Genomic DNA, 26,562 nt, shown 5'->3' on the forward strand with positions numbered 1-26,562 from the left:
TCACGTTAAGTGACAGGCTGGTGTTGTTGGCACTGACAAGGGAACCTCCCCGTCGCACCCTCCCTCAGATTTAGTTATAAGTTGGCACAGTGGATAGGCCTTGATAAACTGAACACGGATCAATTGAGAAAACAGGAAGAAGTTGTGTGGAACTGTGAAAAAATAAACAAAATATACAAACTGAGTAGTCCATGGGCCACATAGGGAACATCATGGACAACGTGAGCTCAGGAGCGCCGTGGTCCCGTCGTAGCATGAGCAGCTGTAGAACGAGAGGTGCTTGGTTCAAGTCTTCCCTCGAGTGAAAATTTTACTTTCTTTATTTTTGCATAGTTATTATCTGTTCATTCGTTCATTGACGTCTCTGTTCACTGTAATAAGTTTAGTGTCTGTGTTTGGCAGCCGCATCGCAAAACCGTGCGATTAGTAGACGAAAGGATGTGCCTCTCCAATGGGAACCGAAAACATTTGATCGCAAGGTCATAGGCCAACCGATTCCTCCACAGAAAAACACGTCTGATATATTCCATAAGACACTGGTGACGGCATGTGCGTCACATGACAGGAATATATTGTCAACCCACCTAACTTGTACACTTGGCGAATGGGTACGAAGATTCTTCTACCTTGCCCGATTTAGGTTTTCTTGCGGATGTGATAATCACTCCCAAGAAAGTGATGAAAACATAAGAGTTTGTCACATAAACTGAAAATAAAAAATTAAACTTTTCACTCGATCGAAGATTTGAACCAAGGACTTTCTTTAAATTTTTATTTACTGTTTTAATACATTCTTAATGTGGGTTTACTTTATACCACAACAAAAATAAATGTATGTAGCACCGCGTCGTGCTCTGAGAAAAAGAAAACAATATCTCGGCACGGTCCTACACCGAGGTAAAGTATATGGGGAAAACGAAAAAAAAGTGCTTCATACAGGGTGCAGAAGGGTGTGTCGCTACTCTCCTTACGCTTCATCATCCAGGTACGTCTTCACGTATATCATGTTATTCCACCGAAAATCGAATTTAGTCTTGTCAGCTCACTCAATGGGTATCGTCTCCTACCTGTTGATGATCCAGCTGCATGGAGGGTCGCGTAGGGCACTCCCTAAGTAATTAGAAAAATACTGTCTGTATTTTGGGTTCCGTACGATCTTGCAATGACGTTCTTGTAGGTAGTTCCAAAAGTCGAATACATCTTTAGGTCCTTCGTGAAATAAGTAGTGTACTGCATGCGCACGGATCCATGTGACAGCGTTGGTCTTGGCGCGCGGGAAATACTGTTGATCCGGAAATAGTAGAAACCGAGGTGTAATGTGTTCCGGAGTCACTCGTAGAAAATACGACAAAATTTGTCGCACCAAGTGCCATACGTCTTCTGCCGCGCCACATGTGAGACGGTGTTCGTCCGTGTCTGGTATCCCGCAGTCTACGCAGAGAGGCGATTCCGCCATGTTTATCTTGTGGAGGCGTGATCGGGTGATCTGTTTACCATTGACTGTGATGTACCATGTGGATCGGACGGCTGTATCCAGTGGAATCGCGTGAATCGTCTTCCACACCACCTTCCAGTTAACCTGAGGGCATTGGTCTACACGATGTTCGGTGGGCGCCTCTGCTGTAGGACATGATATATATCCCGCGCCGACGCCTGTTTCGTCGGTGGTACTGCGATACGGACATAGCTGTGTTCAATGTAAAAGTTCCCGAAGTAGTAGAAGGGTGGGGGTATGTCTTTCGTCGTCAGTGGAGGCATAAGGGAGGGTGGAGCTAAGGACGCCAACAGCAAACTTGTCAAACTTTCCGGGTGGTGGCGCCACAGCTTGATGTGTGAGCTGACATACAGGGACACAGCTCTGTCGTGGACATGGACTAGACCAAGACCTCCCCTTTCTGGGGGAAGGGTCAGTGACTCATAACTGACTTTGAAGAGCATGCCTGTACTGACGTAGGCTCCGAATGCCGCTAATAGACGTCGAGCCATCAGTAACAGAATTGGAAGAACACGTGCTATGTGTGGAAGGCGCGATACGAGGTAAAAATTGACGAAGTGTGTCCTTTGAAGAATGTCGAGGGTCCGCAGACGAAGGTTGAAGATCTGGACCCGAATTTGTTGTAACAAGCGGCGGTAGTTAAGAGCCGCAGTGCGCCGTATGTCGTCGTGAAACACTATTCCGAGACATTTGATAGTGCCACGAAGCTGTAGGGGTTCGACACACGCTGGGGTCAACCCGTCTCCTATGGCCATGGCGACCGATTTGGCGACGTTGAGACAGCTGCCGGAAGCCACACCGTACGTGGTAATCCATTCTAGTGCTCTGTTGACATCGTCGCGATTGCGGAACACGAGAACCAGGTCGTCTGCATATGCTGTACAGCGAACTGTGACGTCACGTAGGGTAAGACCGGTGAGGCGTTGACGGAGGCCACAGAGGAGCGGTCCCAGTGCCAGAGCATATAGTAACGTCGACAAGGGGCAGCCTTGACGCACGGAGCGGAAAATCGGGACTGCGAGAGACGCCCGTTAACGAGCACTTTGGAAGTCGCCCCTCGGAGGAGGGGCTGTGGGTACTGCATGTGCTGGAGAACGGACGTTAGGTACGCGTGATCCACTCGATCAAACGCTTGGCTAAAATCTAGCGATGCCAGCGCTCCCGGGACGCGGCGTGCCCTGGCTAGGGCTATTAAGTCACGGTATCGACACCGTGCTGTGTGGATGTTGTTGATACCCCTAGGGAAGTCTGATCTGGCGAGATGACGTAAGGTAGGGTCGGTCGTAGACCATTTGCTAATAGTCTGGTGAATATCTTCATGTCGCAGTTGACGAGTGTCCGCAGCTCATGGTCGTGCGGTAGCGTTCTCGCTTCCCACGCCCGGGTTCGATTCCCGGCGGGGTCAGGGATTTTCTCTGCCTCGTGATGACTGGGTGTTGTGTGACGTCCTTAGGTTCGTTAGGTTTAAGTAGTTCTGTGTTCTAGGGGACTGATGACCAAAGATGTGAAGTCCCATAGTGCTCAGAGCCATTTGAACCATTTGAAGTTGACGAGTGTTTGTGAACCGGTATAATTATTCCTTCTACGAAGGTCGCAGGCAGCGGCACCGCGGGGGACATAAGCTCCCGACAAATGTCTGTTAACTTGGGAGCCAGTAAATACTGGAAAGTTCTATAAAACTCCACAGGGAGCCCGTCGGGGCCAGGAGACTTATTCGCCGCTCCTCTACCGATGGTGTCGATAACTTCGTCTTCCGTAATGACGTTCAATAATTCAGTTTGTAAATCCTGTGGGACAATGCCGTGAACCAGTTGTGAGACTGCTGTCACCGTCGTCGGGTCGGAACATTGAGCAGAATAGTCGTGCGTAGTGGTCGAAGAAGGCTGCAGCAATGTCGCGTCGTGTGGTGTGATGACGGCCGTCCTCAGTGGTGGCGGCATGTACCAGCGCCCGTCTTCGCAGTGTACGTTCTCGGATGACGTGGTACATGGTGGGTCGTTCCGGTGCGAGTCTGTCTTGTGTCCGCGCTCGGACGATCGTCCCTTCGAGGTGTCGGCGCATATGGGCTACGATCTGTGCTTTCGCATGCTGAACTGTAAACTGTCGTTCCGGTGTGGGTCGCAAGGAGGCGCATTCGCGAAGGACGGTGAAATAAAAATCAAGCGCTGCCGCCTCCAAGCAGCAGTCTCACGGCCATACGTAATAAAGGTTCGCCGTAGGGCCGGCTTGGCGCAGGTTAACCACCAACTAATCGACGTAGGATACGTTGGGAGGCGGCGGACGCACAAACTCCACGTGTCTTCGATGGCGCGTCGACAATCCGGAGAAGCGAGATGAGCAAGGTTTAATGTCCAGGGATGTCGGCTGCGCCACACCCGTTGGCGACGAAGGGTGACGGTACATATATAGTCCTCGTGATTAGAAAAGGCTACTGGCCACACTTCCGCGTCACTCACTGTTGCCGTGAGAGAACGGGAGACGTAAATCCTATCGACTAGACGAGTGACTCGTGAAATGGGTGTATCCCGGTCTATTTCCTCGGACATGTTCCCATGTATCTACCAGCTGGAGATCGCCGATGAGTGTCCCAAGTTCGGGGCACAGTGAATGGCGTGGCAGCTGATCTTTAGGTGCTTGGGTGCAATTGAAATCGCCCCCTAATATCAAGTCATCGTGCCTGCCCTGAAGAAGCGGTGCTATTCCTTCTGCGAAGAAGAGCGAGCGGTCACGACGGCGATTCGTTCCGGAAGGGGCGTACACATTGATAAACCGGACGCCCTGCACCGTTACGGCCATTCCTCTAGCGTCGGGGAGATAACGGACCTCGTCCGCCTCGAGGCCCTCTCTGAGGAGAATTGCGACTCCACTGTTAGTTGGCGAGGCGTGGGACACGTGAGCCGTATAACCATACATACCCGGGAAATCGGCGACGAAGACTTCTTGGAGAAAGACAATGTCAACGTCTGCTGCATTGAGCATGTCTTGGAGCAGCGACAATTTCGTACGTGTCCGAATGGTGTTAATGTTCATGGTCCCCCCAGGGGGTCCACAACTCTTTCGTGGATACGTGCGTGGCGAGCACGGGGCCCCGAGCCATTGCAGCCTTCTTGCTCTCCCGCGCTGCATTTCCTTTCCCTTCCCCTCCTTTCCCCTCCATACCCCTTTCCCCTCGCCCTCTCCTCTCCCTCTATTGGTGTCCTTGCTTATGTTGGCCCCCGCTATCCTCCTGGTTCTGTTGGTTTTACACTCTGGCTTTGTTGCGTAATCATCTCCTCCTTTTGGCATTCCTTGGTCCCCCTCTGGGGTTTGACCTCCATTCCAAAATTTCTCTTCCGTAGTGTGAGCCATTTGGGGAAGAGCACCTTACCTAGTGTCTCCGACGTGTGCCCTCCTAGTATATTCCACCTTTTCTTCTACGTCGTTGTCTGATGCTAGGGTGCATAGCCAGCACGGTAGCCAGCCCGTGTGGTGGGGTCGCTATGTACCCTTTTGGTTGAGCCCCCTGAACACACAGGGATCACACTTCTGATACCTGAGCTGTGACCTCCTCATGCATGCCTTGGAGTGGTTGCTCGTCATCCTGGAGCATCGGAACTCCCGGCAGTGGCCGCCGTGCCAGACGGCCCTTGCTGTGGCTGGGTGGCGCCCATGAGGAGAGCCCCTGATCGGAGTGGGTGGTATCAGGGCGGACGCTATGCAGATGAAACGCATAAGGGTCCAAACCTCTGGCCGCTCTTCTGCGGCCGTCTCTCTGCGTGGTACTGATTCCTCAAGTGCTGCTTCTCTTGCCCCTTCGGCCTTCCCTTCCGTGGCTACCCCCTGGGAGGAGGGTCAGGCCCGTCGTCTAGGGGCAAAACCTTTCCCCCGTTATCTAGTTTGCACCAGGACTGATGGAGATACTTTCACCAGTGTCAAACCTTTATTCTTTGTGGAACACATTGAAGACAAGTTCGGCGAAGTGGACTCCCTGAGCAAGATGCGGTCGGGTTCGTTACTGATAAAAACTGCTTCGGCTGCCCAATCTGCGGCCCTTCGTGCCTGTACCCATCTTGGCACAATTCCCGTGTCCATTACCCCTCACCAGTCTCTAAATATGGTACAAGGTGTGATTTTTCACAGAGACCTCATCCTTCAAACTGATGAGGAACTTCGGGACAATCTCGGACGGCGGGGTGTTCACTTTGTTCGGCGTGTTCAGAAGGGTCCTAAAGATAATCGTATTGATACTGGTGCCTTTATCCTGGCCTTTGAAGGGGATACCCTTCCTGAGAAAGTTAAGATTATGGTCTATCGCTGTGATGTGAAGCCGTACATCCCACCTCCTATGCGGTGTTTTAAGTGCTTGCGTTTTGGCCACATGTCTTCTCGCTGTACCCAGGACCCTCTCTGTGGTGACTGTGGACGTCCACTCCATGAGGGGAGTCCCTGTGTTCCCCCTCCTGTATGTGTAAATTGTCATGGTAGTCATTCTCCACGTTCAGCAGATTGCCCAGTCTATAAGAAAGAAAAAAGATACAGGAGTATAAGTCTCTTGATCGTTTAAGCTACACAGAGGCCCGTAAGAAATATGCACGATTGCACCCTGTGTCCATGACATCTAGTTACGCCTTGGTTACATCTTCATCCCTTCCTCCCCCTTCCTTACCCCCGTCCCGGACCCCTCTCCTTCCCCCCTCCCCTGCGGCTCCCACACCTTCTCCTCTGGGCGCCGCTCCCCCTCCCCAGCCGGAGAAGTGTCCCACTCCTTCGGCGTCTGCCGGTCAAGGGCGCCTCTCCCGGGATGCCCCTTCCCGGCACCTTCCAGGTCAAAGGTCTGCTGCAGCGCGGCGACCGCGAGAGCCGCGGTCTATCGGCCCCCAGGTCGCCCGGTCTCTTTCTGTTCCTGATCTTGCTGCAGCTGGCTCCATTATGCCACACAGCCCTCCTCGATCTCAGCCTGAAAAGAAGAAGAAACATAAGTCCCGGGACAAAGAGCCTCTGGTGTCACCGGAGGTCCCTTCCCCGTCTTCACAACCGGATTCTGACCTGTCGTTTATGGATGTCGCCCCCTCCTTGTCGGTGACGGGTGGGGACCCGGCGGTATGACTGGATTTAGCGTGTTCAGCCCTCATTTAAACCATCGTTCTGTGGTTCTCCAATGGAATTGTAATGGCTACTATCGTCACCTTCCGGAATTGAAATCCCTTCTTTCGTCCTACTCAGCAGCTTGTGTGGTTCTCCAGGAATCTCATTTTACTGATGCTCACTCACCGACCCTCCGTGGGTTCCGCGTTTTCTGTCGAAATCGGGTCGGACCCTTGCGGGCTTCTGGTGGCGTTTGTACGTTGGTCTGTACAGACATTGCTAGCACGTGGATTCCTCTCCAAACTACATTGGAAGTGGTTGCTGTTAGGGTCCACTTAGACTCTGCAGTCACAGTATGCAATCTTTATCTCCCTCCTGACAGGACTCTTACACCTGCTGCCTTAACCACCCTTCTTCAGCAACTTCCTCCTCCCTTCCTCCTCCTTGGGGATTTTAATGCTCATCATCCTTTGTGGGGCAGTGCCTTTCCATCTAGACGAGGTCTTCTTATCGACCAATTTATTGCAGACCACGACCTGTGCCTTCTTAATGATGGCTCCCCTACTCATTTCAGTGCTGGTCATGGTACCTTTTCTGCCATTGATCTTTCTCTTTCTTCTCCCTCTCTCCTCCCTTCATTACACTGGTCGCCACACGACGACCTTTGTGATAGTGACCATTTCCCGTTGATTATCACGCTCCCTTCCCGCTCCCCGATGGAGAGGTTACCTCGTTGGTCTTTCCACCGCGCCGATTGGCCTCTATATACTGCACAGGTCGAGTTTTCTCCCTCTTTGTCGGGTTGTATTGATGACGTCCTACGTGACGTGTCTGACGCGATTGTTCGCGCTGCTAACCTTGCTGTCCCGCGCTCATCTGGACAATTTCGTCGTCGGCAAGTCCCGTGGTGGAGTACGGCCATTGCCATTGCCATCCGTGATCGCCGTCGAGCTTTGCAACACTTTAAGAGGCACCCATCTGTAGCCAGCCTTTCTACCTTTAAGCGCCTTCGCGCTAAAGCCCGTTATTTAATCAAACAGAGCAAGCGGATATGTTGGGAACGATTCGTTTCTTCCCTTGGTTCCACTGTCCCTCTGTCACGGGTATGGGCTACACTTCGCTCTCTCCAAGGTTGCCATCGGCAGTCCACCCTCCCAGGCCTTCACCTCCCAGATGGCATTTGTACGGACCCATTAGTTCTTGCAGAACATCTTGCGACCCATTTTGCAGTGGCATCAGCGTCGGCCTCCTATCCAGCTGCTTTCCTTCATCAAAAACAGCAGGCTGAAGCTGTCACCTTATGTTTCACCACTTGTGAGTCAGAATCTTACAACGAACCTTTCACTGAATGGGAATTTCTTTCTGCTCTATCTGCTTCTCATGATACGGCTCCTGGCCCAGATTCCATTCATAACCAGCTGCTTCAACATCTCAGTGCTCCACAACGGCACCATCTTCTTCGGGTGTTTAACCGTATCTGGCTCCAGGGTGACTTCCCTTCTCAGTGGAGGGATAGCATTGTGGTTCCTGTCCTTAAGCCTGGTCAGAACCCCCTGTGTGTTGACAGCTATCGGCCAATTAGTTTGACCAATGTTGGTTGTAAGTTACTTGAACGGCTGGTAGCCCGTCGGCTCACTTGGGTCCTCGAATCTCGGGATCTATTGTCCCCTTACCAGTGTGGCTTTCGAGAGGGACGATCTCCAATCGATCATTTGCTTCGCTTGGAATCCGCAGTTCGGCAGGCTTTTTCCCAGCGCCGCCATTTGGTTGCAGTGTTTTTTGACCTTCGCAAGGCCTATGACACGGCCTGGCGCCATCACATTTTACTAACCCTTCATCAGTGGGGTCTTCGGGGCCCACTCCCGATTTTTATCCGCCAGTTCCTGATCCATCGGTCATTCAGAGTTCGAGTTGGTACTGCTTTTAGTTCTCCACGGACCCAGGAGACGGGCATCCCACAGGGTTCTGTCTTGAGTGTCCTTCTTTTCCTCATTGCTATCGATGGACTTGTGGCCTCTGTCGGTCCCTTGGTCGCCCCTGCCCTGTATGTGGATGATTTCTGCATTTGGGTTAGTTCCTCCTCGATTCCATCTGCAGAACGGCAGCTCCAGGTGGCTATACGGCGTGCCTCTGCATGGACCCTCTCCCACGGGTTTCAATTCTCTCCTTTAAAATCGCGGGTGGTCCACTTCTGTCGCCGTACTACGGTCCACCCTGATCCAGAGCTCTATCTCGCTGCACAAAGATTGCCTGTGGTTCCACAGTTTCGTTTCCTAGGTCTTCTTTTCGACAACAAGCTCACTTGGCTGCCCCATATCAGACTCCTGAAGGTAGGATGTTTCCGTAAACTCAATGTCCTTCGCTTCCTTGCCCACTCCTCCTGGGGTGCGGACCGTTCCCTCCTCCTCCGTCTTTATCGTGCTCTAGTTCTGTCACGTTTGGACTATGGTTGTCAAGTTTATGGTTCAGCTGCTCCTTCCACGCTGCACGTGCTGGATCCAGTCCACCATCGTGGTATCCGTTTGGCCACCGGTGCCTTCCCTACTAGCCCTGTTGATAGTCTCCTGGTTGAAGCTGGGATCCCCCCCCCTTTCTGTTCGGCGGTCCCAGCTTCTGGTGTCTTATGCCCTTACTATCCGTTCTTCTCCCGCTCATCCTTCCTATTCTATCCTATTCCCAGACCATGGACGTCGCCCGCCTGACTCCCGCCCTCGGGCGGGTTTACCGGTTGGGCTGCGCCTTGCGTCTCTTACCCGTGATTTTCGGCTTCCTTCTTTGTCCTGTCTTCCTCGCTCCCTCCCCTCCACCCCTCCTTGGTTAGTTCCTCGGCCTCGAATTCGGATGGATCTCTGCCGCGGTCCGAAAGATTCCATCCCCCCGGTGGTGTTCCGTTCCTTTTTCCGCCAAATTTTATGGGAGTTTCGGGATGCTGTTGTTTTTTACACTGATGGCTCTAAATCTGCTGATCATGTTGGGTATGCCTTCACGTCCTTTGTTGGAACGGAAAATCATCTACTGCCACCCTCATGTGGCGTGTTTACTGCGGAATTGATGGCAATTTCCCGGGCCCTTACCTTTATTAAACAATCCCAACACAACCGCGTTTTGTTATGTACGGACTCGATGAGTGGCCTTCTTGCTATTGACCGGTGTTTTTCGCGCCATCCCTTGGTCTCTGCCATCCATGACCATCTCGCTGATCTTCACCGTGCTGCTTGTTCCATTGACTTCCTATGGGTCCCGGGCCATGTGGGTATCCCGGGTAATGAGCTCGCTGATCGTTTGGCTGGGGGAGCAGTTACTTACCCCCCGTTTTCTGTAACCCCTCCTGCAGCGGATTTACGGCTTCACATCAAATCCCACTTTGCACAGTCATGGGCCAATTCTTGGGAGGCTACTCCACTGTCTAATAAACTTCGTGCCATTAAGGTGAATACAGGCCCATGGCGTTCTTCCTTTAGCCTCTCCCGCAAGGACTCGACCACACTGTGTCGTCTCCGCATTGGCCATACCAGGCTGACCCATGGTTTCCTTTTGCGTGATGAGCCACCCCCGCTATGTGGTTGTGGAGCCTTCCAGTCAGTGGCCCACATTTTGGTTGAATGCCCCCTTCTTTTGGCTCTGCGTGCTAAGTACAGACTCCCCCACACTTTACCTTTGATGTTGGCTGACGATTCCCGGATGGTCTCTCTGGTTCTAGGTTTCCTCCGGGAGAGTGGTTTTTATTCTAAGTTTTAAAGTTTTTAATCTCCCTCTGGTGTTGGGGCAGGGCGGTGAGTGTTTGGGTGTCTCCCACTGTAGGCAGTGTTCAGAGATTCCCGATTCACCTCCCTGACCGGAATCCTCTTTTCTTTCCCTTTTACTCTGTTTTTACCCCTTCTTTTTAAGGCTTGGTTAGTTTTTCTATTCCCATACGTACTTTCTGCATTATAGCAGTTGTACCTTTTAAGTCACAGGTGGTCTTGCCTATGCTGTTTCAGCATAGTGTTGGGTTCGTTCTCTTGCCAACTTCCCTCATTTGTTTTTACTAATGACAACGTGACTGCCCTTTTACGTTTCCCCTTTATCCGTTTTATTTTTCTGACTATACTGAGATGTCCCGTTAGCAGAATGGAGTCTATTTGAAACAAGGGACTGATGACCTTGCTGTTTGGTCCCTTTAACCTCAAACAACCAACCAACCAACCATGTTCATGGTCGCTAAGCGATAGGTCTGTAGATCGTCTCCTGCGGTGGGGGCTGCCGTCAGTGTCGCCGTTAAAGGTGGGGTCTGTGATCTGCTGGCCGCGTCCGCGCCGTCATCTGTTGCTACTCGGGAGGGGCCGAGGTGTGGGAGGAGAGACCCCTCTCCTCGTCCACCACAGCGGCAGTAGAATCGTCTTCAATGTCATCCGCGCAAGGTCCGCAAGTTAACGGTGGCTTCGGTAGAACACTTGTGGGCTGAGTGACTAAGGGTGAATCCGCAGTTGTTTCCGGTTGTGTACCAACGGCGGGCGCTGTGCTGGCCATCCGTTTGTCCGAGAGAGCGGAATCGAGTTTGTCAAAATCAAAGTGACAAGTGAGGGCGATCTCGTGTCGTCCATTTTCCTCGTCGTTTCGTCGGCCTTCCGGTCGTCAACTGAAGAAGACGTCCGCTGGAGGCAATCGTCTGAGGGTCTGCGACGTCGCTTTTTATGTTTTCTCGGTTACCTTTGTTTGCGGACGTGGGTTTCTGTCTCCGAAAGAGTTTGTGATTCCCGTATAGCATCCCCCTCAGGTAGAAAGGCAGAGGTCGGTACAACCCTAGCGTCGAGTTCCATTCTCTCGTCCGAATCTTCATGTGGAGTCGATGGGCGGCGTTCTTCAACCTCTGCGGACACCGTAATGGTGTTGGTCAATCCAGGACCGGCGACAGGTGCGCATTCTAACGCTTCCTGTCTTCCGAGGGGGTTGTCGTCTGTCATGATGGTCGATCGTGTCACCTCTGCGTAATTGAGGGGTAGGGCCGTGAGCGTAGGAGGTGGTGTCGTGTCGTGCAATGGAAGTTGTGTAACCCGACGTTGAATACACGCCGAGCGCACATTACCCTCTTGGCCGCAACCAGAACAAGTACGAGGTTGGCCGTCGTACATCACTATTGCTCGACAGCCACCTATGACTAAGAAGGACGGCACATGTTTCTTTAATTCAATTTTCACTTGTCGGACGCCGTTGAGGACCTGGTACGTCTCGAAGGTGTTCCATTTTTCGGCCACGTGGCCAATTACCGTCCCATAAGGGCGGAAAGCTGAGGTAACGACGTCCGGTGGTACTTCGAAAGGGAGTTCGAAGACACTTAGTGTGCGTAATCCTAGTCCAGCATGGTCAACAGTAACCTCTCCAATGTGACCATCGGAGTGTTTGAACTTGAGAGTGTTCGCGCATCTGTTCACAACTGAGTGACATAACTCATCATCGACCATCTTAATGTAAACGACGCTACTTGTGATGGATAGGTGGATACCGATGATGTGCTGTGTTGGTATTTGAACTTCGTCACGGATGAATCGTTAGACTTCAAAGGCTCGTGGTCGTGCGTAGTCGGGGTGGAAGCTGATCTTGATGGTAGCCTTTCTGTACGAATGAGCCATGGCGACTCAGTGTTAACGGACGCGAGTATTAGATGCGGTGGGGAAGTTAACAAACTACGCGCGCTCGCGACTCTGCGGACGGGACGTAAACAAGACGTCCTCGCCGCTCACCGGCCGAAAGCAGACTGACCTTTCGTTCCGCAACTGCTCACGTTACCACGAGACCACGGCGCTCCTGCGTTCCCAGTGTCCTTGATGTTGCATATCTTCCCATGAACTACTCAGTTTGTATATTTTGCTTATTTTTTCACAGTTCCACAAAACTTCTTCCTGTTTTCTCAATTGATCTGTGTGCAGTTTTTCAAGGTCTATCCACTGTGCCAACTTATAACTAAATCTGAGGGGGGTGTGATGTGGAGGTTCCCTTGTGAGTGTTCCGTTGCCCTGGTGGACAGTCCCTCAGCTGTACCGCCTGCAGTGAGTCCCTGTGTGAACACGCCCACCCACACAGTGTTTCTCTGTGCAGCTCGCCGACCGCCACAAGGGGCGGGTCCACCCCCAACTCTGACAGTCAACCCCACAGCGGCCACAGCCGGACTCCTGCTGCAGCTGCGCCTCCCACGTCTGCCCGACACACCCCTCCACCTGATGACGCAGCCGTCTCTCGCTTCCGGTGAGTTGTGTTATCACACGTGCCCAAGTCTTATCCTCACAGTACTGCTTATTTTGGCAGTAACCAGCCAATACAGTAAATAAAATAAAATACAGATTCCTTCAGTTTTTGGATAGAGGTTACAGTTGCCATTAAACATTACTCCTTTCTCACTTTTTTGGCTATGATATTTTGAAGATTGAGCACATATGCAGAAGGTTTCTCGTTCTCTGTATTTGCCGTGAGAATTATGTTCAGTTCAGAGTCACTCAACTGTAGTTACGTAGGAAGCGTCCCATACAAATCACACCCATTCCCAAAGATTCTTTATATATTGATGTGTTGAATCTAGATTTTGTTTTTAGTGATGATTGTGTGTCTTACAAATTGATTCTGAATTAAATGGGTGTGGAAACGGGATTTTTCACACAATTCCAATCAACAAAACTTATGTGAATGGTTGTAGATATAAGTTATTGAAGACACTCAGGAAGAAATGGCGAAAATAAGGTAAATAGAAATAGAGGTAATAATGACAAAAAGTTAATATTTAGTACAGTAATGAGGATACAGCTTGTTTTGGGTATGTCTTAAAATGTAATTCGAATATTCCTTAAATGGTTCCCTGGTCAGTTACATCTGTAGTGAGTATTGAAAATCGGTGCCGCACTGTAACAGGAACCCAGATCTGCTGCTTATTGCAGGCAGTCTCCTTGAGCAGTCGGCTGCCTGAGTACACCTCCACTTCTGACTCAGCTTCTCATCGACACTTGCACTAGAGTTTATCCCGGGGAACTTGTGGGAAAAGTAGCAAGAGGGAAATCGAATCAGTGGATGTTGTCCTACTTCAGAGGATGTACATGAGAATCTCTGGCGGTAGTGTTTGCAAACCATGGGTAAAAAATGCAAACCATGGGTAAAAAACATCATCCACAATGGCAATTCCAGTTACGCCAGCAAACGCACTCAGCTGGTCTAATGGTTGAGGTACCTGCTCTGGAGAAGTGGGAAATCCAGTGGGTGTGGCTGAGTGAAGATGCGTACAGCACTGTATGGCTCGTCACTCGTAAACAAACTCCTGTATTCGATGGATGATGGAGGTCACCAGGTGTGATGAGTAGTGGATTTGATTCACCGAGGAGAAGTTTTGTATAATTCCATGGTATAGATAACTTTTATTTTTAGAAATGAGCAACCGATGTGGGCAAAGAAAGTTGGTCCTACTGAATATATATACATATATAAAACCAACAGCAGAGTTTCCACAATGATGATGGTGCCACTAAACTGGAGCTACTAAATACAGTTTTCCTTAATTCCTTCACGAAAAAAGACAAAGTAACTATTCAAGAATTCGAAACCAGAACAGCTGTTAGCATGAGTGACATAAAAGTACATATTTTAGGTGTCGTGAAGCAACTCAAATCACTTAAGAAAGGCAAGTCTTCTGGCCCAGATGGAACACGAATCAGGTTCCTTTCAGAGTATGCAGACACAATAGTGCCTTTCTTAGCAATCATATACAACCGTTCACTTGGCGAAAGGTCTGTTCCTAAAGACTGGAAAGTAGCACAGGTCACACCAACACTCAAGAAAGGAAATAGGAGTAACCTATTGAATTACAGACGCATATTACTGACCTCAATTTGCAGTAGGATTTTGGAGAATATACTGTACTCGAACATTATGACTCACTTTGAAGAAAATGACTTATTGATACATAACCAACACGGATTCAGAAAATATCGTTCTTGTGCAACACAGCTGGCTCTTTATTCCCATGAAGTAATGAGTGCTGTCGACAAGGGATCTAAGATTGATTCCATATTCCTAGATTTCCAGAAGGATTTTGATACCATTCTTAACAAGAGACTATTACATGGTGTATACGGCCCGGAAGATCCGGGAAAGCCCCAGGAATTTTTTCATCCGCAAGAAAACCGGGAAAAACAAGGGAATTTTCTAGAATCCCGGGAGTTTTTCATTGATTTAGTTTTCAGTTAATTTTTTGTCATTTTGACTGGTAATAACCGATACTCTAACAAAGGACATTACTGAATACCGCTACTGCAGAATAATACTGCAGCAACAAAATATGAACGAGGGAATTAAATTTAAATTGCAAAGGAAATGGTTCATATATATACAAAAAAACACACACTGCTCATACAAGTGTCTGCCAACAGCAAAATGTGTGAAAGGCTGTAGGAAGACAGTGCAGTACTTCGTAACAACAAATTACCTCCGATGAGCGTTAAGTCACAACTGTTTACATTAGATTCATTTAAGCAGTTACGAGAGGAATCACGCGCATGCGCAGTTTAGTCGCGTCTGAGTGGTACCTTCTCCCGCTTCTGGAAACAGGAATGTCGCTGTTGGTTGTGTACGCAGCAAACCGGAGCATGTGAACCAGGCGGCAGTTTCGGTGGCAACGGGGGGGGGGGGGGCAAATTCGTATTGTTGAGGAAAAATAACCTTGTTTCACAAAGCACCTAGCGTCTAGAGCACATTGGTCTATCGATTATTCAAAAGAGTTTGAAGCTCATCCCTGTTGCTTTCTGAACATCTTTGATCATATTCTAAGTTGATTTATGAATGAATCATAAGTTGATTTTTGAATGCGTGCATAGTGTACGTGATGTACCTGCCAGGGGAATCCTCGTCGCATCTGGAAATAAACTTTCCTGCAGACAAAAGGGGACGAGGCTACACGAGGTGAGCGGAATAAAGCCGCACGAGTGAATGTAGTGTGTGTGTGTGTGTGTGTGTGTGTGTGTGTGTGTGTGTGTGTGTGTGTGTGACTGACTGGTATGCAGATGATGAGCTTATAGCTACGTCCATAGATTCAGACTACCAGAGTGGAAATGAACGACCAACAGGAATAACAGATACAAAATATTAACGTATTATCTTGTCGCTGTATCAAAGAAAATGAAAGTTTGACAGAAAGTTTTTGACCAGGTCGCTACACTAGAGAGGGCAAGTTGTACATTTCCTGGTTAGCAGCCGCTTAAGTTCCATTCTGGGAGTAGCGCAGAAAACGCATTGTACGACCACGTAATAACGCCTAACCGGAGAATAATCGCTGGATAATTACTAAACCGGTGATTCTGGCAGAGTTAGTTAGAGTTTACTGGAGAATGAGCTTTGACAATGATAGGAGTAGTTACAGAATTGCGGATAAGAAGATTTTCTTAGAACGAGGAAGGAGAAGAAACGGGGCGGTTCCAGATTTATTCAAAAATTTCGTACTACTACTTTTCTACTTTTCGATCTCATGCTTAAGAAACTGGAGCTTACGAATGAAACATGAAGCTATTTCCTAACATAAAGCCTTTTGCTTGCAGTAGGCCATACAGGCATTTCATATTATTACTTGGCAGAGTTATATTCTGCCATATTATAAAAATGACCATTATTACCAAAACAATCTCGCTTGTTTGGTGTGTTACAGCTGCTGCAATATTAGAAAGGCCTATTTTGTTTCGTCCTGCAAACAGTGACTATAGACGTAGTGAGATCGAGAAACCACGCCAGTCTTTAGTACTATTTGTATTAAAAGCTTTTCGAGTACTAGACAACGACATTTAGATTTTTCACGTAGCAAAACATTTGACGAATTTTGATGAGGTAACAGATTCTTTCGCAGAAAGGAAAGCACGGCATGTAAAGCTAGAGCAAGATTAGTGAGAAAAGAACGCAAGGATTGAAGAAATATGTACTGTCTTGTTTGTCTCTTGTCTTACCTGGTTTTGTGTATCCTATACTTCATTTTATGTCACCGAACAGAAAGTTATTAGCTATTAGGCAATAAAGGATCCAAATTTTCTGAAGAGTTCTTCTTCCGGTTACAAATAATTCCATCCAGTATTAATTGCGAGGTTCTTTTGTTTAAAAAACAAAGGACATTTTAATTTCCGCTGTCCTGAATGTACTTCGATGGCATCCGTTACAAAATACACATTTGAGTCCCACAGTGCGAAGTGCAGTGACGTGCAGTGCAGTAAGAGAACGCTGTGTGAAGAGGCGTGGCACTGCACTTCAGCACACTTAAGACCAAATAACGCGTCTTAAATTTCCTCGAAGTTAGATGTTTTATGCATAGGACTCTTCAGGAAGAAGTGCTCTACAACATGACCATTTTCTGAAAAGTTTTTTTTGACGCCCTATCTGAAGCGCTCGAGGGAGGGGGTGAGAGGGGGGGGGGGGCGCGCCACCATCTAACCGTCTAGTATTGCCCCGGTACGAAATATCATAGATCCAGGGTTGATGCGCAGATCAGGTTGACTTGTAGTGGGGAGGGGGGGGGGGTGATCTGTGTTCACATTTAGTGACTTTGCTGTTTCCTCTTCGTTCACTGCTGTCATGTCAAATGAATGAGAGTGGTTTCTGTGGCTGGGAGATATCAAGTGAATTAAAATACATTGACACAATTATGGAAGATTAAAATGTGTCATTAGTTCCAGATTTTAATACAATTTCCACCTTTCTGACAGTCAAGCATTAATTATCTTACAGAACAATGAAGTTACTTTTGTCGCTTTGCTGAAGTAATTCGGCTTTTATTGATCTTTTCCGCTGAGGCAGCCAGTTTGTTTGAAACAAAGTGTTCAATTCCACACTATTGGCTAGTTTCAACTGTTCGCTGCATTTCAAGGGCACGTTTTCATCTTCTACAGGGTGTATACGACCCGGGACAACCGAGAGATCTGGGAAAAACCCGGGAACTTTTTCATCCGGGAGAAAACCAGGAAAAACCCGGGAATTTTTTAGAATTCGGGGAATTTTTCATTGTTTTAGTTTTCAGTTAAATTTTTGTAATTTTGACTGGCAAGAACCGTTACTCTAACAAATGATATTACTGTATCCCGCAACTGCAGAATAATATTGCAACAATGAAACTTAACGAGAGAAAGAAACCAAAATAACTTAAAATGCAAACGAAATGCGCCATATACGACGACGACACACAGTCAGTCCTCATGCAAGCGTCTGCCAACAGCAAAACGTGTCAAAGGCTTTGGGAAGACTGTGCAATACTTCGTAACAACAAATTCCCTCCGATGACCGTGAAGTCACAACTGTTTACATTACATTCGTGTTAGCAGTTACGAGCGAGCTCATGCGCATGCGCAGTTGAGTCGCGTTTGAGAAGCATATTCTCCCGCTTCTGGCTACAGGAATGTGGCTCTCCGCTGAGCAAGCAGTCGCAGCAAGCAGCCAGATGGTACCGGGAAAAGGGGGCGCCAGATTCATATTCTCAAGGAAAAAAACTTGTTTCACAAAGCGCCTAGCATCCAGCGCACGTTGATCTATCGATCATTTATATGATTTTGAAACGCATCCTTGTTGGTTTCTGAACACATTTTAAGTTCATTTCTGAATGGATCATAAGTTGATTTTTGAATGCGTGCGTAGTGTACGTGATGTCTGTCAGGAGAATCCTAATCGCATCTAGAAAATAAACTTTCTGCAGACAAAAGGGGATGGGGCGGAGTAAAGCCGAACGGATGAATGCCAGTCGCTGTCTGATGATTTGTTTGATTGGGTTTTCGAATGATCAGCTTTGTTATAATTAGTAGCGAAATCCATAGATTCAGTCTACCAGAATGGAAATAAAAGACTGCAGGAATAACAAGTGGATGAGATTACGTATTATCTTCTCGTTGTATCCAAGAAAATGAAATTTTGACATAAACTTTCTGGCCAGACCGCTACACTAGTAAGGACCAGTTGTACAGCCCCCGGCTAGCAGCCGCTTAAGTTCTGATTCGGAAGTGACGCAGAAAACGTTTTGTACGAGTTTGTAATAACGCCTAATGGCAGAACAATCGCGGGGTAACCAAACCGGTGATTCTGGCAGGGTTACTGAAGTAGATCGGCGAACAAATTTTGACAGTGGCAGGAATATCCACAGAATGGGTGATGACAAGATTGTTAGAACGAGGAAGCAGAATAAACGGGTATATCACACAAATCCAGAAACCACACCAGTCTTGGGTATTATTTGTATTAACAGCTTTTTCAGTATTAGATAACGAAATTTCGATTTTTCATGCAGCAAAAAGTTTGATGAACTTTGGTGAGGTAATAGATTCTTGCGCAGAAAGCAAAGCACGCCATTTAAAGCTGTAGCAAGATTAGAGAGAAAAAATGCTAGGATATAAGTACTGAAATGTGTACTTTCTTGCTTGTCTCTTGTCTATATTGGTTTTATGTATCCTAAATTTTACTTTGTCACACACAACAGGAAGTTATTAGATATTAGGCAATAAAGAGTCCAAATTTTCTGAAGAGTTCTTGTTCTCCCGATCACAAATAATCCCATCCGCTATTAATGGCGAGTTTTTTTAAAAAATAAAGAGGGGCAGGCTGTCAAACTGGCTGACTGGGAGCAGGAGAGGCACCACAGGACATTTCAACTTCCACTGTTCCGAATAAAGTTTGATGTCATCGCTTACAAAATATACACGTTTCAATTCCACAGAGCGAAATACAGTGACGTGCGATAGGAGAATGCTGTACGAAGAGGCGCGGCACTGCACTTTGGCACACTTAAGACGAAATAACTTGTCTTATATTTTCTCGAACACGTATGTTTTTGTTTCAAATTCTTCATAATGATGTGTTTTACAAGATGCACATAGGGGACTTTTGAAAATTCGATTTTTTTAGTGTTGACCAGGTTCGCAAATATCGTAGATCCGAGGCTGATGCACAGAGAAGCCTGAATTATAGTGGGCAGTCTCCACGTGACCCGTGTTAACGTTCAGTGATTTTGCTGTTTCTCCTTCGTTTACTCTCGCGTCAAATGAAAGCAAAGCGGATATCTTTGGCCAGGAGGTATCAAGTGAATCTAAATACATTCACATAATTACCGAAGGCTGATATACGTTATTAGTTTCAGATTGTATTTTGTTTCGACCTTTCTGACAGTCAATCACTAATCGCCTTGCAGAACAATGAAGTTATTTTTGTCTGTTTGCTAAAGAAATTGGGATTTTATTAACCTTTTCCGCAGAGGCATCCAATGTATTTGAAACGAAATTTTTAATTCCACAGTACTGCCTAGTTTCAACTGTTTGCTGCATTTCAAGTGCAAGTTTTCATCTTCTAGCACGTACAGCAGTATGCCATAATAAAGAACCAAACATGAGATAATACAGTACTGGTACTCCAAGAAAATTTACATCTGAATCTGGACATACGAATGTGCGCTTTAAGTTGCAGTTTAAATGTGCACATTTTAGTATGGTTCACGAAGTTCTGATCTCTTGGAGTACCCTGGGACGTCTTACTGCTTTTACAACGTAATGTAAGATCTTTCAATGTTTTACACGTACGTACATACGGGCTTCCTACGTCATGTTAGCTGCGCAAGCGCGGGGCGGCTCTTACCTGGCGCTCTCCGGCAGCTGCTGGAACCAACCTGTTTCCAGCAGGTCGTGGAAAAAATATTGCGAATGCTGGTTTGAAAAGCGTTACTTTCAAAGTAAATATCCTTTAACGTAAGTTGCACTATGCGCGAGGATGTTCCATGAAATTCTTAAATCACAGTGTGTTTGACTCCATTTAAAAATCAACTCTTTGATGACAAGCCATGTAGAAGAATTTCGAACCCTGGAGGTCAGACATTTATGTCATTAAATATTTTACTGCCACATTTGTGTGATGTCTCTTAAAGTGTAACATGCGCAAAAAATCAACATTATATCGAAAGATTAGCTTCTCTTGCAGCTTATTAACCTTAGTGACCAATATTATATGTGGAAGCTTTGCTTTTCATGTAGCAACACTATGTATATTAATGTAAGCCATTAACTCGTGTGTTACCGCTGCTTAGCAGGGATGTTGCTATTGGCTGACTACATCACGCGTCCTATGCTCTGAATACTCGCTGTCATGAGCTGGCGAGATCACGTGACATGAGCTGTGACTGGCTTACAAAAGCGCATCGCAATCTCGATTTCAGTGATTCGGAAAGTAAAATGCGGTGTTTGGTGGAATTCCATTGTGTGCTGTCGTAATACGAAGATACACAACGCACATGTTGCTGCACATCAAAGATATTTCCAAAATTTGTCTTTTTTCCCTGAGTTTCGTTTTCTAAAGTGCCAGGAAATTCTACGCCCATGTCCAAAACCATAACCATTCAAAGGACTGATAAGTTTTGCACTTCCGAGGGAAAATATACTGTCACTTAAGACGGAAAAAGTGTTTTCATGCGGGAGAAAGTGTATTTTTAAGCGGGAAATCCGGGAAAAATCCGGCAATTTTTTTCCTTGTCCACGTATACATCCAGTATTAATCAAATTTGATACGTATGAAGTATCGTCTCTATTGTGTGACTGGATTCTTGATTTCCTGGCAGAGATGTCACAATTCATACTGATAGACGGCAAATCATCGAGTAGAATAGAAGTCATATACGGCGTTCCGCAAGGTAGTGTCGTAGGCCCTCTGCTGTTCCTGATTTACGTAAACGGTCTAGGTGATAATCTGAGCTGCCCCCTTATATTGTTTGCAGATGACGCTGTAATTTACCGTCTAGTAAAATCATCAGACGATCAATTCCAATCACAAAATGATCTAGAGAGAGTTTCTGTATGATGCGAGAAGTGGCAATTGGCACCAAACAAAGAAAAGTGCGAGGTCATCGACATGGGTACTAAGAGAAATCTGCTAAATTTTGGGTATACGATAAATCGCAAAAATTTAAGGGCTGTCAATTCGACTAAATACCTAGGAATTACAATTACGAGCAACTTAAATTGGAAAGATCACACAGATAATATTGTGGGGAAGGCGAAACAAAGACTGCGCTTTGTTGGCAGAAACTTAGAAGGTGCGACAAACCTACCAAAGAGAGCCTACATTACACTTGTACGTCCTCTGCTGGAATATTGCTGCACGGTGTGGGATCCTTACCAGGTACGGTTGGCGGAGGACAGCTAAAAAGTGCAAAGAAGGGCAGTTCGTTTCCTGTTATCGCATAATATGGGTGAGAGTGTCACTGATATGATACGCGAGTTGGTGTGGCAGTCACTGAAACAGACGGTTTTCTTTGCGACGAGATCTGTTTACGAAATTTCAATTGCCAGCTTTCTCTTACGATGGAAAATATTGTCTTGACATCCACCTATGTAGGGCGAAATGATCAACATAATTAAATAGGAGAAATCAGAGCTCCAATGGAAAGATTGAGGTGTTCCTTTTTCCTACGCGCCATTTGAGAGTGGAATGGTAGAGAAAGAGTATGAAACAGGTTCATTGAACCCTCTGCCAGGCACTTCAGTGTGAATTGCAGAGTAACCATGTAGATGTAGATGTTGATTCCCTCCTGTATAGAGATTAAAGTACTTCCTGCTTTGATTGACAAAGATAATCAGCTGCAGATATCGACTTTGGAATCCACTGAACATTTAAAACCCTCCTGCACCTCAGACAGGCAACAGAAGCACACATATTTCCACTGGCAGTCATGGAAGACACAGAGAATTAGTGTTGAAATTATATAAGGAGCAAGCAACAAACAGAAATTTTTCAATTTTCGTGCATACAAATGATGCGGGTAATAACACGTAATTTGGCACAGGAAGTACATACTTACAAGTAAAAAACATTTAAAAACGCTCAATATAAGATGACACACACCGACATGTGCTACATGCACACTAAAAACATCATTGATAGTGTCGAATTGTATACTTAGTGTCCAGGATAATAGTATTAATTATGCAGCACATGCTGATATCAAAATCAGTATGCTGCGTAAAGAATGTGAAACAAAGCAGAAAAAAATAGAACGCCAGGATGAGATGCAAGACTTGGAAAGGTAAGAAGAGGGGAAATGTTTGGGATGCAAACACAACAGGTTATGTTACAACGAAAAAAGTGAGAAACTTACAGTTAGAGGAGGAAGCAATGGACCTACAGCACACACAATAACAAACTAGGACAGTGAAAAACAAAGAAGAAAGTTTTGGGGGATGAATCGGTAGCTTTCAGAGAAGGTAGAAAAAGATCAAATAGGTAAAAACAGGGCCAAATAGAAATCCTTGGTTAATGCAAGAGATACTGAGTTCAACTGTTAAAAGAAGAAACTATAAAAATTCAGCAAATAAAGCAGGCAAAAGGAAATATGAATGTTTAAAAAATTAATGACGAGAAGTGCAAAATGGCTAAGGACTGTCTAGAAGGTGTGTATATGTGTGTTTGTGTGTGTGTGTGTGTGTGTGTGTGTGTGTGTGTGTGTGTTGTTCTTAGCATGTTAGTTAAAGTAGTGTGTAAGTCTGGGGACCGATGACCTCAAGAACCTGGTAGTAGACAGCATTCCTTCAGAGCTACTGACAGTTTTGGGAGAGCAAGGTATGGCAAAACTCTCCCATCTGGTATGACACAAATCTCCCATCTAGTGTGCAAGATGTATGAGGGAGGCGAAATACCCTCACATTTCAAGAATAATATGAGATTTCAGTTCCAAAGAAAGCAGTTGCTGACGTGTGAGCACTAATGAAATACCAGTTAAGTCACTGGGTTGCAAAGTATTAACATGAGCTCCTTGCAGAATAATGGAAAAACTCGTAGAAGCTGATGTCGGAGAATATCAGTTTGGATTTTGTAGATGTCTAGGAATATATGAGGCAATACTGACCCTACGATTTCTGTTAGAAGATACACTACTGACCATTAAAACTGCTACACCAAGAAGAAATGCAGATAATAAACGGTTATTCATTGGACAAATATATTATACTAGAACTGACATGTGATTACATTTTCACTCAATTTGGGTGCATAGATTCAGAGAAATCAGTAGCCAGAACAACCACCTCTGGCCGTAATAACGGCCTTGATACGCCTGGGCATTGAGTCAGAGTTGGGATGGCGTGTACAGGTACAGCCGCCCGTGCAGCTTCAACACGATACCACAGTTCATAAAGAGTAGTGACTGGCGTATTGTAACATGCCAGTTGCTCGCCCACCAATGACGAGACGTTTTCAATTGGTGAGAGATCTGGAGAATGTGCTGGCCAGGGCAGCAGTCTAACATTTTCTGTACCCAGAAAGGCCCGTACAAGACCTGCAACATGCGGTCATGCAATAACCTGCTGAAATGTAGGGTTTCGCGTGGATTGAATGAAGGGTATAGCCACGGGTCTGAAATGTAATGTCCACTGTTGAAAGTGCCGTCAATGCGAACAAGAGGTGACAGACGTGTAACCAACCCCGGAGTCATCCGAAAAAATGACGTTTTGCCATTCGTGCACCCAGGTTCGTCGTTGAGTACACCATCACAGGTGGTCCTGTCTGTGACGCAGCGCCGGCCGGAGTGGCCGTGCGGTTCTAGGCGCTACAGTGTGGAGCCGAGCGACTGCTACGGTCGCAGGTGCGAATCCTGCCTCGGGCATGGATGTGTGTGGGGTCCTTAGGTTAGTTAGGTATACTTAGTTGTAAGTTCTAGGCGACTGATGACCTCAGAAGTTAAGTCGCGTAGTGCTCAGAGCCATTTTGTGATGCAGCGTCAAGGGTAACAGCAGCCATGTCTCAGAGTTGATAGTCACGATTTATTCGGAGCTATGTGACATACTACTGGATTTGCTTATCATGTCAGGGTTTTCATGGAAGGTGTTGGATTTGCCTGACACCTTACATGGGGTCTTCCCAGAGAGAGAAATATCACTTGCGTTATCCATCAGTATAAGGAGACGTATCCTGTTCCTTCTTTCAAAAGGTGTAGGATTGTTATGAAAGATACCTAATCCTCGTACCCTAGAAAAAAAGCTTTCCAGGCAATCTTGAATTCAGCCTACAAGTTAATATATAGCTTACTTTCATACTTTTCAGACTTTCGAAAAGACCAAAGGGAGATTTTATTGAAGCTATAAAACCTTTTTGGAAAGGCTACATTCTTTGTCACCAACGCGCATTGCTGGACAGATATCTAAGAATCTGTTCAAAGTATTTTCTCAAATTGAGAGATGGATTCCAAACCCACTACGGAGGGATGAGCATTCATATTTTGGAACTCTAGAGTTCAAGACATCAAAGTCGTCGTTAACGAGTTCAATAAAATTACTTTCAACGTCTTTATGAAGAACATACTTCAAAGCCTGAGCTGTTTGTCGTGAAATTAGTCGCACTGCCATCTGTACATTGTACCTTGCTTGTCGAGTTACGTTTAAGTGCGCTTCAGTAATGTGGTGTGTTATCGTTAAGTCACTCTTCTGATGCTTTAAAAGTTCCTGTATAGCTGTCCGAGATATTTTGGACCCATCAGGTAGCGTAATGCCTGTATCCAAGAAACGGTTCCGTAATAACTTTTAACAGGTGTGGTACATCGAAGAAAACCCATACACTCGTGGTGTCGTCTGCTTGATTTACGAAATAAGTTCTCTCTGTATCGACAGACAGTTCCTTCCAAATTTTTTCCGTGCATATCACACGTCACAGCAACAACACCGATTCCTGATTCCTCAACTGCCTTAATGATGCTCTGAAGCAAATTACTGGTCATCACAGTGTCGAAATCATAGTAAACTGGTTGTTTCCACTGCTCACACAACCCTCGTACCATGCAAACTTGTACATTGGAATGTGGTCCGACTACTACGTCTTCAGACGAATCGTAACATATGCGGCCATCAACATTGATTACGTGAAATGTCAGAACAGCTAGTCTCTCTCTCTCGAGTAGTAAAAGTGTGTGACTTGGCTTTCAATAAACACAGGATATCTTCAAGAATACCCGGTCTGCGTTTAAATTCCTTCGTCCATTTCTGAAGGGTTGCCCTGCACGGCAAACGAATTTTTCGCTTTCGCAAATAAGTGTATGCTTTAGGTGACAGACCTCTTAAAGTTAATGAATGGGCTATGTCCTCTGAATTCCACTTTACCCTTTCATTTTCGTTTAGTAGACATCTTATTTGCGCCCGTGTAAAACAATTTGACAATACACTATTTACACTTTTGTGCAATTTGAGTTTTTCTTTCGCGTCAGATGACTTTTCTGCCCGCTTCAACGAAAGAACACGTCGGAGATCACTCGTTTTACTTCGTAAGCCTGCATCACATTTTCTTAGTGCCTCTTCTTTCTGTGCATTCAGTTGTTTAAAAGTTCAATCTCGGCCCTCAGTTCCTTAATTCCAAAATCCTTATTGACTACTTCAGTGGGTTCATGAACGCAGTCTGTACATGCGGTTGGGTCGACTTTCTTTCGGTGACACAGTTTCTAAAGCTGTCAAAGATAGCTTTTGCAAACTTCTTGCTCCACAGCGTTGTGCACGTCTTCCAGAACTCTAAAGCATAAATTTAATTTTATTATTCCTAAAATTATTTACCGAGTATGCCTACTATTCCTAAAATTATTTACTAAGTACTATGCAACTGCATTAATTTCTCACTAAAAATCAGCTAAATTGACAAAAGCGGTGAAATATCAGTGGCATAAGCGACTACAATAGCTTAATTTGATAAAATGTAAAAATAAAAGTTTAAGAAGAAATAGAGGTATAACCTCCAACATGGGAGTCAGAAACCGTACCACTACGCTACGAAGTCAACTGGTTAGCGTCAGCTGTTCTTACAGAAGTAAAGGTAAACAAATTACGCGAAATATGCTGATTTTGTCATTTGAATTATATACTAGCTTTAAAATAGTCAACATATCGAGAATACTTAAAAAAACGGCTATTTCTAAGACAAATGTAGCTATTATATCCAGGAGGAAAAGCAAATACACTTGAGCAACATTATTTATTGCCTGTACAACATAGCGAGTCATTCACTCCCGTACAGCAATA

General features: G+C 46.2%; 1 protein-coding gene across 1 annotated transcript in view; it reads left to right on the forward strand.

The window, feature by feature from the left end:
• LOC124562657 (ankyrin-3-like) overlaps positions 1-26,562 on the forward strand; it is an 82,014-nt gene that overhangs the window by 48,699 nt on the left and 6,753 nt on the right. Inside the window, exon 3 of the mRNA XM_047130946.1 lies at positions 12,635-12,781. Coding sequence (XP_046986902.1) covers positions 12,635-12,781 — 147 coding nt within the window. The remainder of the gene's footprint in view (positions 1-12,634; positions 12,782-26,562) is intronic.

Source organism: Schistocerca americana, unplaced genomic scaffold (assembly GCF_021461395.2).
Source record: "Schistocerca americana isolate TAMUIC-IGC-003095 unplaced genomic scaffold, iqSchAmer2.1 HiC_scaffold_117, whole genome shotgun sequence".
Classification (NCBI taxonomy): Eukaryota; Metazoa; Arthropoda; class Insecta; order Orthoptera; family Acrididae; genus Schistocerca; species Schistocerca americana.